The 14441-nt window shown below is 44.9% G+C and overlaps 1 protein-coding gene across 1 annotated transcript in view; it reads left to right on the top strand.

The window, feature by feature from the left end:
* Positions 1-14441, top strand: part of COL4A6 (collagen type IV alpha 6 chain) — a gene marked incomplete at its 5' end in the record, with an annotated part of 276139 nt that overhangs the window by 204451 nt on the left and 57247 nt on the right. Inside the window, 2 exons of the mRNA XM_080795774.1 lie at positions 10006-10140; positions 11295-11339. Coding sequence (XP_080651900.1) covers positions 10006-10140; positions 11295-11339 — 180 coding nt within the window. The remainder of the gene's footprint in view (positions 1-10005; positions 10141-11294; positions 11340-14441) is intronic.

Below are 14441 nucleotides of genomic sequence, written 5' to 3'. Positions count from 1 at the left end.
TTAGTTGTCAGAGTTTCCTCCACACACGCCAAAAGCAAAGCTTTGTTGATAGAATGAACCCTCAGCCCCTTTCACATACATTGTCTCAACTGATGCGCAAAGCAACCCAGGAAATAGGTGGGGCATATAATAGCCCTATTTTGCTGATGAGAAAGCTAAGGCCTAGAGATGAATTGGTTTTCTCAATATCATCCAGCTAGAAAGTGAGAAGGGGGAACAGAACCGGAATCTTAAGATTCTGCTTTAAACAAGAGTTTTTTCTGGGAGGCAATGATACCATCAATCTGAGTTTACTAAAAGGCTTTCTTAAGAGGCCATCAAATCATACACAAGTTGCCTTCTAAATTTGAAGAAGGAAAACAAAATTATGGCAAAGTAAAGATTTCAAATTTTTTCAACTCACCTACTGGTTTAAGTGAAATTCATCCCAAGAAGAGCCATATTTATTTTCTCAGGTGGTCCAGAAACTCTGTATATGCTTTGTAGTACACTGGGTCTCTTTGTATAGGTTGCGTGCCCATTTGAAGGGGTGTACGGGACTCATTCAACTATCTGTGATGCTTACAGAAGTGGTTGTTTTGTTTTTATTTTATATGGCCTGTTACTGGTCATAGTTATAGTTTTATTTGATTTTTGGTCCCTAGACTTCCCAATTACAATATTGACGCAAAAGTCTGGTCTGGTTTCTGATGTCGTTTTATGAGACCTGAAAATTCTTCATCAACGTATTCACTTCTATCTAGCAGACATCTCTGCTTCATCTTATTTTAACAATTATTGGCATTACCCAGGGGCAAGGGAAACTACAACACATTTAAAGAAAAAATTCCCTAATTTCTGCTCAGCACAATGATCATCAAATTAGTATCCTGTGCCTCTATTCCCTTTTCTGCTCCTAATTTAATATGCTAGGAGTAGGGACTCATAGCACATCAGAATTTGTCTACGTGAGCCTAGTAAACTGTCCATTACCCACAGAACAATTAAAGAGGCCATTTAAACTGTGGAACAATTAAAGAAGGAGGAGGAAGAGGAGGAGGGAGGAAATGGAGGAGGGGGCGGAGAGGAGGAGGAGGAGAGAAGATATTAAACAAAAACGTATCTCCTCTTTTTCTTTTTTATAAGTTCTGGGGAGTGCTATTCCTTGAACTGCCTTTTAGGACTTAATTTCTTAATTCCAGTAAATGAGTTTCTGTTAAATATTACCCGTTCCAGTGAAAAGATTGGGCAAATAGAGATCAATTGTTCTGCTATCAATGAAAATGACAGTATTTTTCTGCCCAGAATAGTTCTCTTTGCACCTTTCCAATTGGGCTGTGGATTCTATATTCAGAGCATTAGTCAATGCAGAGGGGCAATGTAGCTTGGTGGAAGAAGCAAAGGCTTTTATATCACCAAAATTAGCTTCAGCAGTTGCCTGATGGGTAACCTCAAGCAGGTTTCTTACCCTCTCTGAATCTGGATTTCAGTTTTCTCACCTGTAAAATGAGTCTAATACCCACCCATTGGGGCTGTTAGAGAGGAGATGGGACTTAGTAAGTGCTTGGTAGAAAGAAGGTCATTATTACGTTTTAGAAGAGGTATGGGGGCGCCTGAGTGGCTCAGTGGGTTAAAGCCTCTGCCTTCGGCTCAGGTCATGATCCCAGGGTCCTGGGATCGAGCCCTGCATTGGGCTCTCTGCTCAGCAGGGAGCCTGCTTCCCCCCCACACACACACTCTGCCTGCCTCTCTGCCTACTTGTGATCTCTGTCTATCAAATAAATAAATAAAAATCTTAAAAAAAAAAAAAGAAGAGGTATGTTAGGGGTACCTGGCTGGCTCAGTTGGTAGAGCTAGTGACTATTGATGGCAGGATCATGAGTTCAAGCCCCATGTTGGTCATGGAGCCTACTTAAAAAATTTTTTTAATTAAAAAAAAATAGAAGAGAAATGTGAATGAACAGGTAGAAGGGAGCGATGCAGAGTGTGGCCTAGCAAGAGTTAACTTTATCACTCTGGAAGGTGTCTTTCTAAAATATTCAACACATTTACAATAACCACGGGAATGGGTGTGTGTGTCTTTGCAAACAAAACTGTAGCTGCATGTCTTCATGCCTGGGCTGGCTTCAAGCACTGATTACAGCTTAAGAACAAGAAAATAAATGTGATTTCATTTGGGTGTTGAGGGCCAACCTCTGATAGTGCTTCTTAGCTGTGGCAGACGCTAACAATTTGGGAGGGTTCCCACTTTGCTAGACACCGATCACCATTTATGTATGTATGTATGTAGATGGGTAGGGTCAGTGTCCTTGCTGGCAAACTGTAGATGATGCTATCAGCATAAAGCTGAACCAGGGCTTCCTTGGCCACAAAATGGGTCTGTCTGTCTATCTGTATGATATGAGTCTTGGTTATACACTAGACCTATTCTTTGCCAACTGGTGTTTTTCTCCTTTATTTACTTCTGCACACAATGTTAGCCCATTAGTGCTATTACTAAGAGAGTGGAGCATAGGGCTCTGTGGATGGCTGTCTCCATATGTTGCAACAGAAGGAGCACAGAGGTGATTGGGAGGCCCTGATACCAGTTCTGCCACTGACCAATGGTATGACATTAGCAAACCCAGTTGGCTAACTGCTTTGTAGCTTGATGCCCTCAGCCTACCACCCAGATGTATTGTGATCTTCCAAAGGAATGGTGAAAGGAAAAGTATCCTGAGGTGTCTTAAATATTCTGGCCTTGGGGGTGTTATCTTTAGGTTCTTTCTTACCATATATTTCATGGCTAGGAGAGAGACTCTAGCTACTCCAGCCAGAGTCTAATAAGTTCTTGCATTTCCTCTTCCCAGCCCTATGGCAAAGATGGGAATTCCAGTTGGAACATAAGGACAAAATGTAGAGTTCAAGCCATCTAGTTCCTAGGCTGGAGGTCAGGGATCTCTGCTTCATTTTCCCCAAAGGCCATTAGAGGTCTTTTCCAGGATAGCAACAAAGTCTTTTAATCTAATTTTTCCCCTAGGTAATGAGACTCAGAGGTGACCTTCTTGAAGATTCCCAAGTACACATTTAATTGTGTATTGTTGTTCATTCCACAGCACACCTCAAAATAGAATGTCTACTGCATACCAGACATGGCATCTCTGGAGATACCATGGTAAATGTGTCAACTGAGCACCCTGCCCTCTCAGACCTTCGGTCTAGTGAGGGCAGCAGGTGCAGAATATCTCTCTACATAGTCCCCACATATCTTAATCCTCACTTCTCCAAAGGTGGACTCCTCATCTTCCACCCAAGACTCTTCTTCCCCTAGGCTTCCTCAAGTCAGTGAAGAGATCCACTCAGTTGTCCAATCAAGAAACCTGGGAGTCATCCTTCACACCTCCCTCTGCGTAACCCACCTATTCCAATCTAGTACTATGCTATATGGTTTTTACCCTCTGAAATCATTCTCAAATCTGTCCTCTCCCTGTCTTCACTGTCATGAACCTAGTCCAGGTCACCATTATTTCTCTCCAGGAAGTCACAGCCTCCTCACTGGGTTCTGTTTCTCTGATCTTGCTGTCCCATCCTCTCCCTTCCTTTATGTGTAGAATCGATACTGTATGGATTTTGGTTAAGTTCCTTTCCCTTTCTGGGCATCAGCGTCTCCATCCTGAATGGGATGAGGTCCTAAATCTTGTTCAGCTCTCTTTTTCTGCAATTCCCTGATCAAATGGTTCTTGATTGCACTCTGATATGGCTATCTAGACTTCCAATGAAGGTATTGCTGTGCCTGACCACTGGCTTCTCAGTGTGCATATTCATTCATTCATTTCTCCATTCATTCAGCATTTACTGAACTCCCACTATATACTAGGCACTGTACTTAAGTGCAGGTGATTTGGTGGGGAATAAGACACAGGACTTGTCCTTAAGGAGCGCAATCTATTGGGAGGTATAGACACAAACAAACAATCTAGCAGATTCTGTGAGGTGGGGGCAATCATGGAAGGCTCCCTTGAGGAGCTGACATCTTTGTAAAACATTTTTTATTTTTTTAAATTTTTTGAGAGAGAGAGAGAGAGAAAGAGAGAGAGCATGTGTGAGTGAGCGAGTGAAAGGGGGGGTGAGAGCTAGAGGGGAGGGAGAGAGAGAATCTTAAGCAGTCTCCACACCCAGTGTGGAGCCCAATGTGGGGCTCAATGCAGGGTTTGATCTCACGACCCTGAGGTCATGAACTGAATTGAAATCAAGAGTCAGACACTTAACTGACTCAACCATCCAAGCATCCCTGGAGGAGCTGATATCTTTATTGGATCCTGAATGATAAATAGGAACTAACCTGGAGATCAGAGACATGTACAAAGGCCCTGGGGCAGGATGTTAAAAGAAAGTAAAGCAAGTTTGGAAGATGGTAGACCCATTGGGAGCCTGTGGCAACACTCTAGGGGAGACAAGAGGAAGACCTGGCTGAAGATCGTGAGGATAGAGAGAAATGAACAGGTTTGAGTTATATTTTGGAGGTGGAATTGACAGTGGATTGGATGCAGAAGATGAGGGAAGAGAGGTCATGGAGAACGTTTGGGTTTCTGGTTCAGTCAACTTTGTGGATAGACTGTGATTTGCTAAGTTAGTTCCATTAACTCAAGGGGAAGAAACTGGTTTTGGGAATAGGGCTGAGGAGAAGATGATGAGTTCAGCTTTGGTCTTGTTGAGTTTGGGATGGTATATCCAGATGGAGAGGCATAGTCAGTCATTAGTTATCAGGATCTGGCACATGAGAAGAGCAATCAGGGTTGGAGGTTCAGACTGGAGAGTCATTAACATGTAGAGGAAGTTCCTTTAGGAGAATGAGCAGACACTGAAGAGCTGAGTGCCCAGGAGAGCCAAGACACCAACGCTAAGTAGGGGTGGGGGAGGGCAATGCTCTCATAGATGTGGGGTGCTGGCATACATGCTCATTCATTCCTGGGCACACATCCCTGCCCCAAAGAGAGTTTCTCAATGATATCTGTGCATCTCCCCCTTAAACTTTAGAGAAGGAACATTAAAAGTACTCAATCATAACTTCTCCATTTTATTATAAATGATACGTAAAGAGGAATGGGAACGGATATTTTCATGCTACCTGCCAGGAGCTCATTAACTCACTTAAATTCCTATAATAACCCTCACGAGAGCTATTATTTCTCAGAGCTCTAGAGACTCAGCGGTTAAGTCACTTGCCCAAGGTCACCTAGCTATTACGTGACAATAAGGAGATTGGACTCCAGATCTGTTGGACTCCAGATTCAGCATTCTGATACCAGGAAAGTCTGCACACGTTCCCTTTTCTCCTCTGCTTCATAGATATCATTTGCATCCCCTAGCGTAATGCTTTGCTCGCCATTAAAATACAAATCCCCTTGGGGAGAAGTAAAGCTGTAAGTTGTTGTCAGTCATGTATGCCACAGTGGCAATGAGTTTCAGATTCTTCCCTAGGCATAAATTTTAATTTGATTGGAGAAGGACACTGGAAACTTCAGGGAGGGATAAAAAGACAGAAAGGGGGCTAGTAAGGAAAAGCCAGCCCCCTCTCCATGTCACACTCCTAAGTAGTCTGAGGTGTGTGCTTTTAAGAGTCTTGGATGCTATTTTTGCGCATGTGTACCTCAGTAGTCTCCCCTTCTCTGTGGTTTTGCTTTCCATGGTTTCGGTAACCTGCGGTCAGCTATGGCACCGAAGCAGACGATCCTCCTTCTGACCTATTCACTAGTAGCCTAACGCTACATCACAACGCCTCCATCTTTCCCCTGGTTTCACCTCATCACGTAGGCATTGTATCATCTCACCGCATCTCAGGAAGGGGGAGTCCAGAACAGTAAGATATTTTGAGAGAGAGCCCCCATTCACATAACTTTTTTTTTTTTTACAGCAAAGTGTTAATAGTTGTTCTATTCTATTGTTATTGTCAATCTTGTGCTGTGGCTGGTTTACAAACTAAACTTTATCCCAGGTATGTATGTATAGGAAAAACAATAGTGTGTATATATGTATATAGGGTTTGGTACCATCTGCGGTTTCAGGCAACCACTTTGGATGTCTTGGAACACATACCGACGAACAAGGAGGGACTACTGTCTTTTATATGCAGAGCCATTACTGGGTCTGTTACCCCAGTGATGTGGGGCCAGAGCTGTGGGTGTGGTCTGATATAAGCTGACTCGAAACTGCATCCTAACCCCAATGCCGTGTGGTCAGCGGGAGGCAGCCAGCCCGGGCTTCAGTAGGGCCCTGCAGTTCCTGGCCTCAGGCACAAGTCCCAGCTCAGTCTCTTGAGAATTTCACCCTGCTGCACATATTTAAAATCCCTAGCAGATGGAGGCAAGAGAGCTTGTTGGAAAGACTTGGAGGAGTCCCTTCTGCCTTGTCTGGGTCTATTTGCCAAAATAAATGACATGTATCAGGGCAGGGCATTGGTCCAAGCCCATTGAAATTCTGCTAGCAATCCAAACAGTGCCGGTGTTTCAGATTGGTTCTGTGAAATGATCAGAGTTAGGAAGAGAGAAATGATGTGTGAGCATCTGGCTGCTGCAGCCTACTGATGGAGATAGTCCCAGGGGTGGGCCTGGGGTAAGGGGGGCAGCCTCAAGGACCCCCTAGGACATCTGCCACTGGTGAGCCGGGAAAGAGCCACACACTGGCAGCCGGCAGTCTGGTTGGAGTCTCGTACTGTTTTCCTCACTAGCTCTGGGACCCGAACAAGTCCTTCCCCTTCTCTCGGTCTCTTCCCCCCTCCCCCCATGTATAAAACAGAACCTAGATGAAATGGTCTCCAAGGGCCCTTTCTGCTCGAACATTCTGTGACTTCTCTGACACTGGTTTGATTTCTTTTTATTTGTATTGAGAGAGAGGCCCACCCACCCACCTGCTTATCTGCAGCAGCTGTGTTCTCACACTGACCTCTGCTGGCCATTATGAAAAGTGCCACCGATCGCTCCTTCACAGCCGCACCCCCCCTCCCCCCCCCCCGCCCCCAAAGCAGTTCATCATTTATTTAGGGTTAAGCTTCAGCAATAGAGTGAGCGCAGAGACAGGAACCCTGTGCCTTGGAGACGAACGAGAAAGAACATGCATCTGGAAGCACAGAGCAAGCATATCTAGAGATGGCTGACAAAACATCCCAGAAAACAAACGTTGTCTTTCACTTCTTCTTGTAGCCGTCTTCATCTGTTCCTGGTGCTCTGAGCCACTGTAGGATGACACCGCAGTAGGAAGGAAGAGTCCTTGTCTCTTAGCCTATGACTGCAGGCTCCAGAAGGGCCTGGCACCCCACTGAAGAGGCAGTTCTAGGCTCCTGGTACCTCAGAGGCCTCGAGACATCCCGCATGCCCTTCTTCTGGCCCTTAGGTAGGCCTGAGAGCTTCCTAGCTGAGGCCAGCCCAGAAGCTGTACCTCAGAGGTAAGCATGCCCCTGAGGGGGGCCATTTCAGAAACCCCTTTGGAAAAAGAATTAGAATCCAAAGAATCCACAAGTCCTTTCAGAGACTCACTTTAAGCTCTCTGTGGCAAATTCAGCATGGCAGGCCCTCCAAGAGAAAGGGAGCCGGCCAGGGAATCCTGCCTTTTCTGGATGGAATCAGATTTCCTGTTGAGTCCAGTCCTAGAATCACCTCATTCCTACATCTCCTTAGTTACTCTTGCTGAGCGTGTGCTCACAGAGGCAAGAGACCAGAGTTGGAGTGTGCCAGCCAGGCCTTCCCTGCTCAGGCCCCGGTGATGTGAGCAAGATGGGAATTGGGCCACACCACAATCCACTCTCTCAGTGCAGTGGTTTATTGTGCTCTCCACCTCCCATCCCTTGATGTGGGAAAACTTTGGGCAGGCCTCAGATTTGGGTCAAGCTTTCAGTGCCCTGCCTGCCTTGTCTCTGCTAGTAATAACCTGGCCTCAGCAAGCCCATCCTGGATCCCATCCTCCCACGAACCACTCCCCTCCTCCCCCAACAGCTGGTTCTTATCTGTCTCCCTTGTTCCAGCCTCGGGCAGGCTGCCCTGGCCTCCGGCTGACACACACGTGTTCTGAATGCTCACTGATGAGTTTCAGCCTCAAAATGCTGCCTTCCTCCCATCTATCCCCTATCTCCAAACCTCTGAGGGTTCCCTATGAGCTCCTCTATCAAGTCTTCAACTTTCCTTCCTTCCTTTCCAGGCCCACCTCAGTTGGGGCCCCCTTTCTTTCCAGCATGGGCCATGACCCTCCCCAACCATGGACAGAACGTAAGCATTTCCCAGACCTTCCATGGCCAACAATTTCTTTGTGCTCCTGGACCACTTAGGATCTGTTCCAGACTTGTACTGTTTGCTCTGGTTTTGTGGCCTACCTTTTAGACTTCTTCGTTAACCCTCAACACTCCAGCATTATATTTTTATAAGTATATAAAATACACAATATTTTATATAAAATATGCTTATATTTTTATAATTGGTCTTCTTTTTAGTATTGGTATTGGTCTTTTTCTACTTTTTTGGTCTTTTTCTTTTTCTTTTACCATATATGCAAGAGTAATAAATAATAGAATCATTACATAGAAAATTCCAACAATGAGAGGTAAAAGCATAAAAAAGTGAAAGTTTCTTCCCGCTCCATCATTCCCACAAATAAGCCCATTAAGCACTCCACAGCCTAGCACCTTTTAAAGGTTATATGCTGAATGCTGGAGAAGGTTGAGTGGTGCATGGTCACCCCAGAAAATTGCATCTCCTTGGGAAGAACCTCTTTGTACTTCCTTAGATGAGTCATCAGTCTTTGTGTGCCTGATTGACACCAGAAATTTTTACTCTAAAGGTCCCACACAGCTGGTGGCCACTTGCATCTCCAGTACGTGATTCTAACCACTGCCTAAAGCATCTGTCCTTTTCCCAGCCTTTTAAAAACTAACCTTTGCGGATGAATATTAAGGAGCCTGTCTAATGGGCTTTTCTGAGTTTTTCACAGATCTAAGGAAATTGCAGATTTCAGTCTGCAAAAGGGCCAAGAGGTGGAGATGGGAAGCGTTCATGAAAATAGGGTCTCTACCTGGTTTGGTGTTGTGTTCTCTGAGAGGTAATGCACATTGCTAATGGTTTTCATCTTTCTGCCAAGAATATTCAGTACCTACAGGGATTTGTTCTAAATGATAGACTAGCCCACCTGTGTTGCACCCACTGGGGTTAATTCTCTGTCTCGGTCAGCTTCGAAATGTCAGCCTGAACTCTCATGCTTAATTGTTACAAGCACTTTATAGCTAATGCATTCAAAATCCTCGAGGTTCTCCCTCTTGCTATCATAATTGATGTTTAATGCGTAGTCTCAGGCTTCTTGAATTTTACACATTCAACACTCTACAGATGGTGGGTTGAAGAGAAAGAAGGAGAAATAGAGGGAAAATAAACTGTGTGTGTGTGTGTGTGTGTGTGTGTGTGTGTGTGTGTATGTGTGTTCCCTGTAAGCATCTGTTTCCAGTTGCAGTGATGGGGCCCTGGGATCTGCATATGAAGAGGAGCTTTTGCAGGTTGATCAGCCCATGGGTTTCTGGGTTCTCCCCTCTCTGGATCTTTCTCCCCTCTCTGGATCCCCCGAGGCAATGTTCTTTAGGCCTAGCCATTTCCGGACTTCACAGCAAGTACGGGATTGGCCATTTGAATGTGAGTTATAAAATGTCACGATGCTCTCCAGTGTTCTGTTCTTTCACTATTTTGACAATCTGATGGATGACCTGGCACTAACCAGGAAGAGGACAATATTATCCCGCCTGAATAACTAATCTCCTAAGAAGTACAAAGTTGAAGGATCTTGGTGCACATGAATCTTATTAAATGTGCTTATAAAATATGTTCTATCCAAATAAGCTTAGCAGCCATGAAAATAGCCTTTTCTGATCCATGTCTGGAAGTTTGGCATGCTTCACAGATCTCTAAGCCAAAATTATTTAGTGAAGTGATGACAGTGTTCTCTCTGCATGGGAAAATTGGAAGTGTTGATGTTGAGTCCCCTACTGGCTAACTGCACCCCTTCTCTCCATCATAGGGGCGACCAGGACCAATCGGAATTCAAGGTCCAACGGGCCCTCAAGGATTTGCTGGCCCTAGTGGTTTAGCAGGCTTGAAAGGAGAAAGGGGCTCCCCAGGCCCCCTGGGACCATATGGACCAAAAGGAGATAAGGTAAAAACACCAGAGCTTGGTTTTTCTTTGACTATGGACCACACGTATGAAGGTAAAAGGTCCTAAATCTCAGTTCTGTTCATTTATGGAAATAATACTACTCCCAAAGACCTTGGTGCCAGGCTACAGAATTTAACAGGAAACGGGCTGGGGCATAGGCTGGGGCATACCCATTTCTAGAGAGACCCTCATGGCAAGCAAGCCATAAAGCGTATGTGTTGGCTACTTGCTAGAAAAGTGGGCTTGCTGGGCTGGAATTTCAGGTGGGTTCGATGTGGGCATGGGTCGGAAGTTCAATCAGCTGGGCAGGAGACGACAGGAATCCAATCAAGGAGACTGGGAAGCAAAGCGTCAGAATGCTAGGAAGAAATCTGGGCCAAAAAGATAGGGAAAGACACTCAAGAAAGGAGGTTGATCATGTCATGGTAGCTGGCTGAGTTTCGCAGCTTAGTTTATATTCCCTGCAGATTTTAATCACCTCCTATTCACCCCACTGGTAAAGGAGGTATTCCCACCCTACGGTTCTGGGGATGGCAGAAGATATGACCCCTGACGCCAAATGGAAGAGATTGACATCAGGTTTATTAGTCACCTATATTCACAGTACAGGGTAGAAGGACACCACACACCACACAGGACCACAAAATGGTGGGCAGAGGTGCACTCTGGAACAGAATAAACCAGAAGGGGCTGTGGGAGGCAACACTGAATAATTCACTGGGCCATCAGGGACTGAAACCCACGACTCAGGAATAAGCAGGAGCTGCACCTTCTCTGTTTCATAAGGAGGACCATTTGCCTGGGAGATCTTATCTGTGGGAGCAGAGGAGATAGGGGAACTTGGGACTAGGCCTTTAGAGGCCCTCCTGGTTTTCCCAGATGTCAAAACAGCACGTGATACTGAGCCATTATTTTCAGTCTTGCACCATATTTCTTAAAATAAAAACTGGTCTCAGAACACAGACATATTTAAGACCTTGAGTATAAGCAAGTGATTACCCAGACCTGGAGGAGGGAGCAAGGTGACGTAATGTGGAGAGGGAAGTGCACAACACTTCTCAGCTTAGGTCACAAATCACATGGAAGAACCCACTTAATCTAGTGGAGATCAATTAGAGTGTCTCTTACCTTCTTTTTACCACTCCTTGTTTTAGGGTCCCATGGGAGTTCCTGGCTTTCTCGGCATCAATGGGATTCCAGTGAGTATGTGCACAGAGGCATTTTTTAATATTACTTCTAGGTCGCCTTGGCCTTCACCACATCCTGTTTCAAGTGTTGAGATGCACACGATCAGATTTGAAGCAAAGTGTTTGCACACACTTTCTCAGGGATTGAGTTACAGGTAGCACTCAGTCAGGTGGCTGGAACATGCACAGGCATAACCCTCAATATCTTAGCCAAGAAGAGTTAGGTCTTGTGGTTGAGGGGAGATTCAACTGGGGATGACATGTGGAGACACACATCAGAGCACATGCATATTCATTATAAGAAAATTAAGGAAAAAAAAGAGTAGTAAGAGGGTACATGAATTAGACAGAAAAATACTTGGTGGTATCTCGATACATTTCATTCCAGTAATTTGTTCTCTACAGCCTTGTCTCATTCCAGAGTGAATTTCCCTTTAGTTTTTGCAGAGTGGCTGTTCCAAAGATCATGCAGAAATAGCCCCTTCCCTTTATCCTGAGGACCTGGTTTTGCTGGATATAAGTGAGGAATTTGGAGCTTACAGGCATCTCTTTTTCCCATTTTATCTGGTCCAACCCCTTAGGTGCTCCGTTCACCCTGTATCCTTATTTATCCCACCACTGAGGGTCCATGATTAACATTTTGCCAGCCTTTAAAATACAGTATTTGCAACTTACTGCTGTCACTTTTTAGTTCTGCTTTTTGTCACGGGTCTATATATATCTAGTCTGTAGCCTGGGCTGTGTTCATCTATGGCAGTGGTTTTCAGCCTTGTTACAGAGAAAACCCAAAGGTTTGTGTGGAAGTTCAGTGTATGGATCAGGGAAAAGTAGAGCTTCTTTGTTTGAGGGAGGTTTTAGAGCCTGTTTTTATCCTTCCAGCAACCTCTAAGGCCTTTTTCTGAACCATATCTAAGCATAGTTTGGCAAATCCTGGACTTAACAGCTTCTAGAGTTATACTGCATTATCATCTAGTATCAAGGAAGGGGGCTTAAATCTCTTTGTGCCAATCTCTAGGTATTTCTTGTGCACCTGCTGGATGCTGTCATTCTACTACAGGGATACAGAAAAAGCATATGAATCTACCTTCAGATTTTCATCTGGGGGTCCCTGGATAGCTTAATTGGTTAAGCATCTGACTTTAGCTCAGGTCATGATCCCAGGGTCCTGGGATCGAGACCCACATCAAGATCTCTGCTTGGCAGGGAGTTTGCTTCTCCCTTTCCCTCTGTTCCCTCCCTGCTTGTGTGCTCTCTCTCTCTCTCTCATGCTCTCTCTTTCAAATAAATAAACGAAATCTTAAAAAAGATATTATCATCTGATCCATTTTCTTTCCAGATCTAGTATACAATTGTGAAGCTGGAAGACAGAAGTCTCGTTTCCTTCCATTTGTTATCTGTATCAACAAATCGGCCATCAGAATTCTGCATTTTATCCAACTGCAGAGTCTGCAAAATGCCCAGAAATGGGCCAGCAGGGAAATAAGTGTATGGGGTTGGCTATTCTTTTATGACATCCTCTGGCATTTTACCCTGGCTGTGTTCCTACCAGCACTTTATCCAGGATCTCAGTTCAGATTGTGTGTCTTCTGGGAGCCAGGGGTAAGGAAAAACGAGAAAGCTGGAGAGCACCTCTTCCATTCCTTTTGGGGAGCTGAGTGGGGGAGTTGGAGCCTGCAGCAGCACTGAGCCCTTCCTCCTGTAGTCTCTTTTTAATGGGGGCTGGAAGGAAGAGAATCCTGTGACACTGAGGCTGATTTCAATTCTGAAGTGGGACATGCCCCAGAGTCCGGCAGGACCCTTCTGCCTTCAGCATGTGGCCAGGAGATTCCCTTGCAGGAATTGATCACTTCTCTCTGGGGCTTCACGGCTTGAGAGAATGAAGTATGGTGTCCAGATTCCTCCAAATAAATGTACTGACCCTGATAGAAGTTCCCACTCCCTGGGCCCTTCCCTTGACCAAAGATTGTCTATGTTTGTTTTTGACTATCAGTTGCTTTAGCCTCAGGCTCCAAGGCTCTCTTATTCCATTAAATTATTCTCCCTTGTTCCTTCCCTCTCTTCCAGTGGTTCAAGACGTATTTGTTGGGCACCTTCTGTTTGCTGCTTACCTCTCCCCTCCATCTCCAATCTAGGAGTCCTTGGTATCTCCTTATTACATGTGGCCCATGGTATTTATTAGTTGTCTTGTGTGACGGTCTTATCTAGCTTTCTTGAAAATGCAGAGTACATCTTCTACTCCACTTGCAGGCCCCAGAGATCCTGGGGCTAAATTCACCACATGCTAGGAATGCTAGAAATACCTGTGCGACTGACTCCAACCTCTAGTGCCCACAAAAGCAACGGTTGTCAGACTGGCAGGACTCCCTCAGACACAGGAAGACTAATTATTTTGCTCTACTTTCGGCAGCTGAAACCAACAGCTTTCCCAACACATCTTACTAAACTGGATCACTGCACAAATCTGATACCCCACTTAATGTTGGCTGATCACTAACATGTGTGTCACTGGTTTTGGTCCCAAAACTCCATCGTTGCTGCCATGTAGGTAGTTTCAACATGAGTGAGCAAATAATCATTTTATGATCATTCAAGTCTGTGCACCAAGGGGCACAGCAACCAGTTGGGAGAATGAACAAACAAGCAAGGTAGTCAACATTAGAATAATGTAGACTCAGGGCAGTAGGCTTGTGGTTTTTCATGATATCACAGCTGTGCACTGGGGATGTGGGCACCCACAAGAAATGCATGTTTATCAACTGTTTTCGTTCCCGTAATTTGGAAGCAGAAGTTTTCAAGTTGTCCTTTGCAATGTATGTTTAACTTTTCTCCTGGAGTTAATCTCAAATATTTCCCTTCCTAGAGACTCGTAAATGAACACACCAGATTTATATCTTCAAAGTGGACACAGACCACTCACCAAATGGAAAATTTTCCCTTTGAAATCTGGGTCCGGAGGAATGTTGCTTTTCTGTATTACAGCCCATCTTATTCTGTGTGTGTGGTGCCTTGTGGTTGTATAGAATCGTGGTGTCCTCCCTCAAAGAGCTACATTCTCGTTGAGAGCTGGCCCACACATGTGTAAAATCATTAGCTAAAACCAGAAGGGGTGAAGTG

This window comes from Martes martes (genome assembly GCF_963455335.1).
Source record: "Martes martes genome assembly, chromosome: X".
NCBI lineage: Eukaryota > Metazoa > Chordata > Mammalia > Carnivora > Mustelidae > Martes > Martes martes.
Note: the sequence above shows the minus strand (reverse complement) of the source record. Positions and strands in the feature narration are given on the sequence as shown.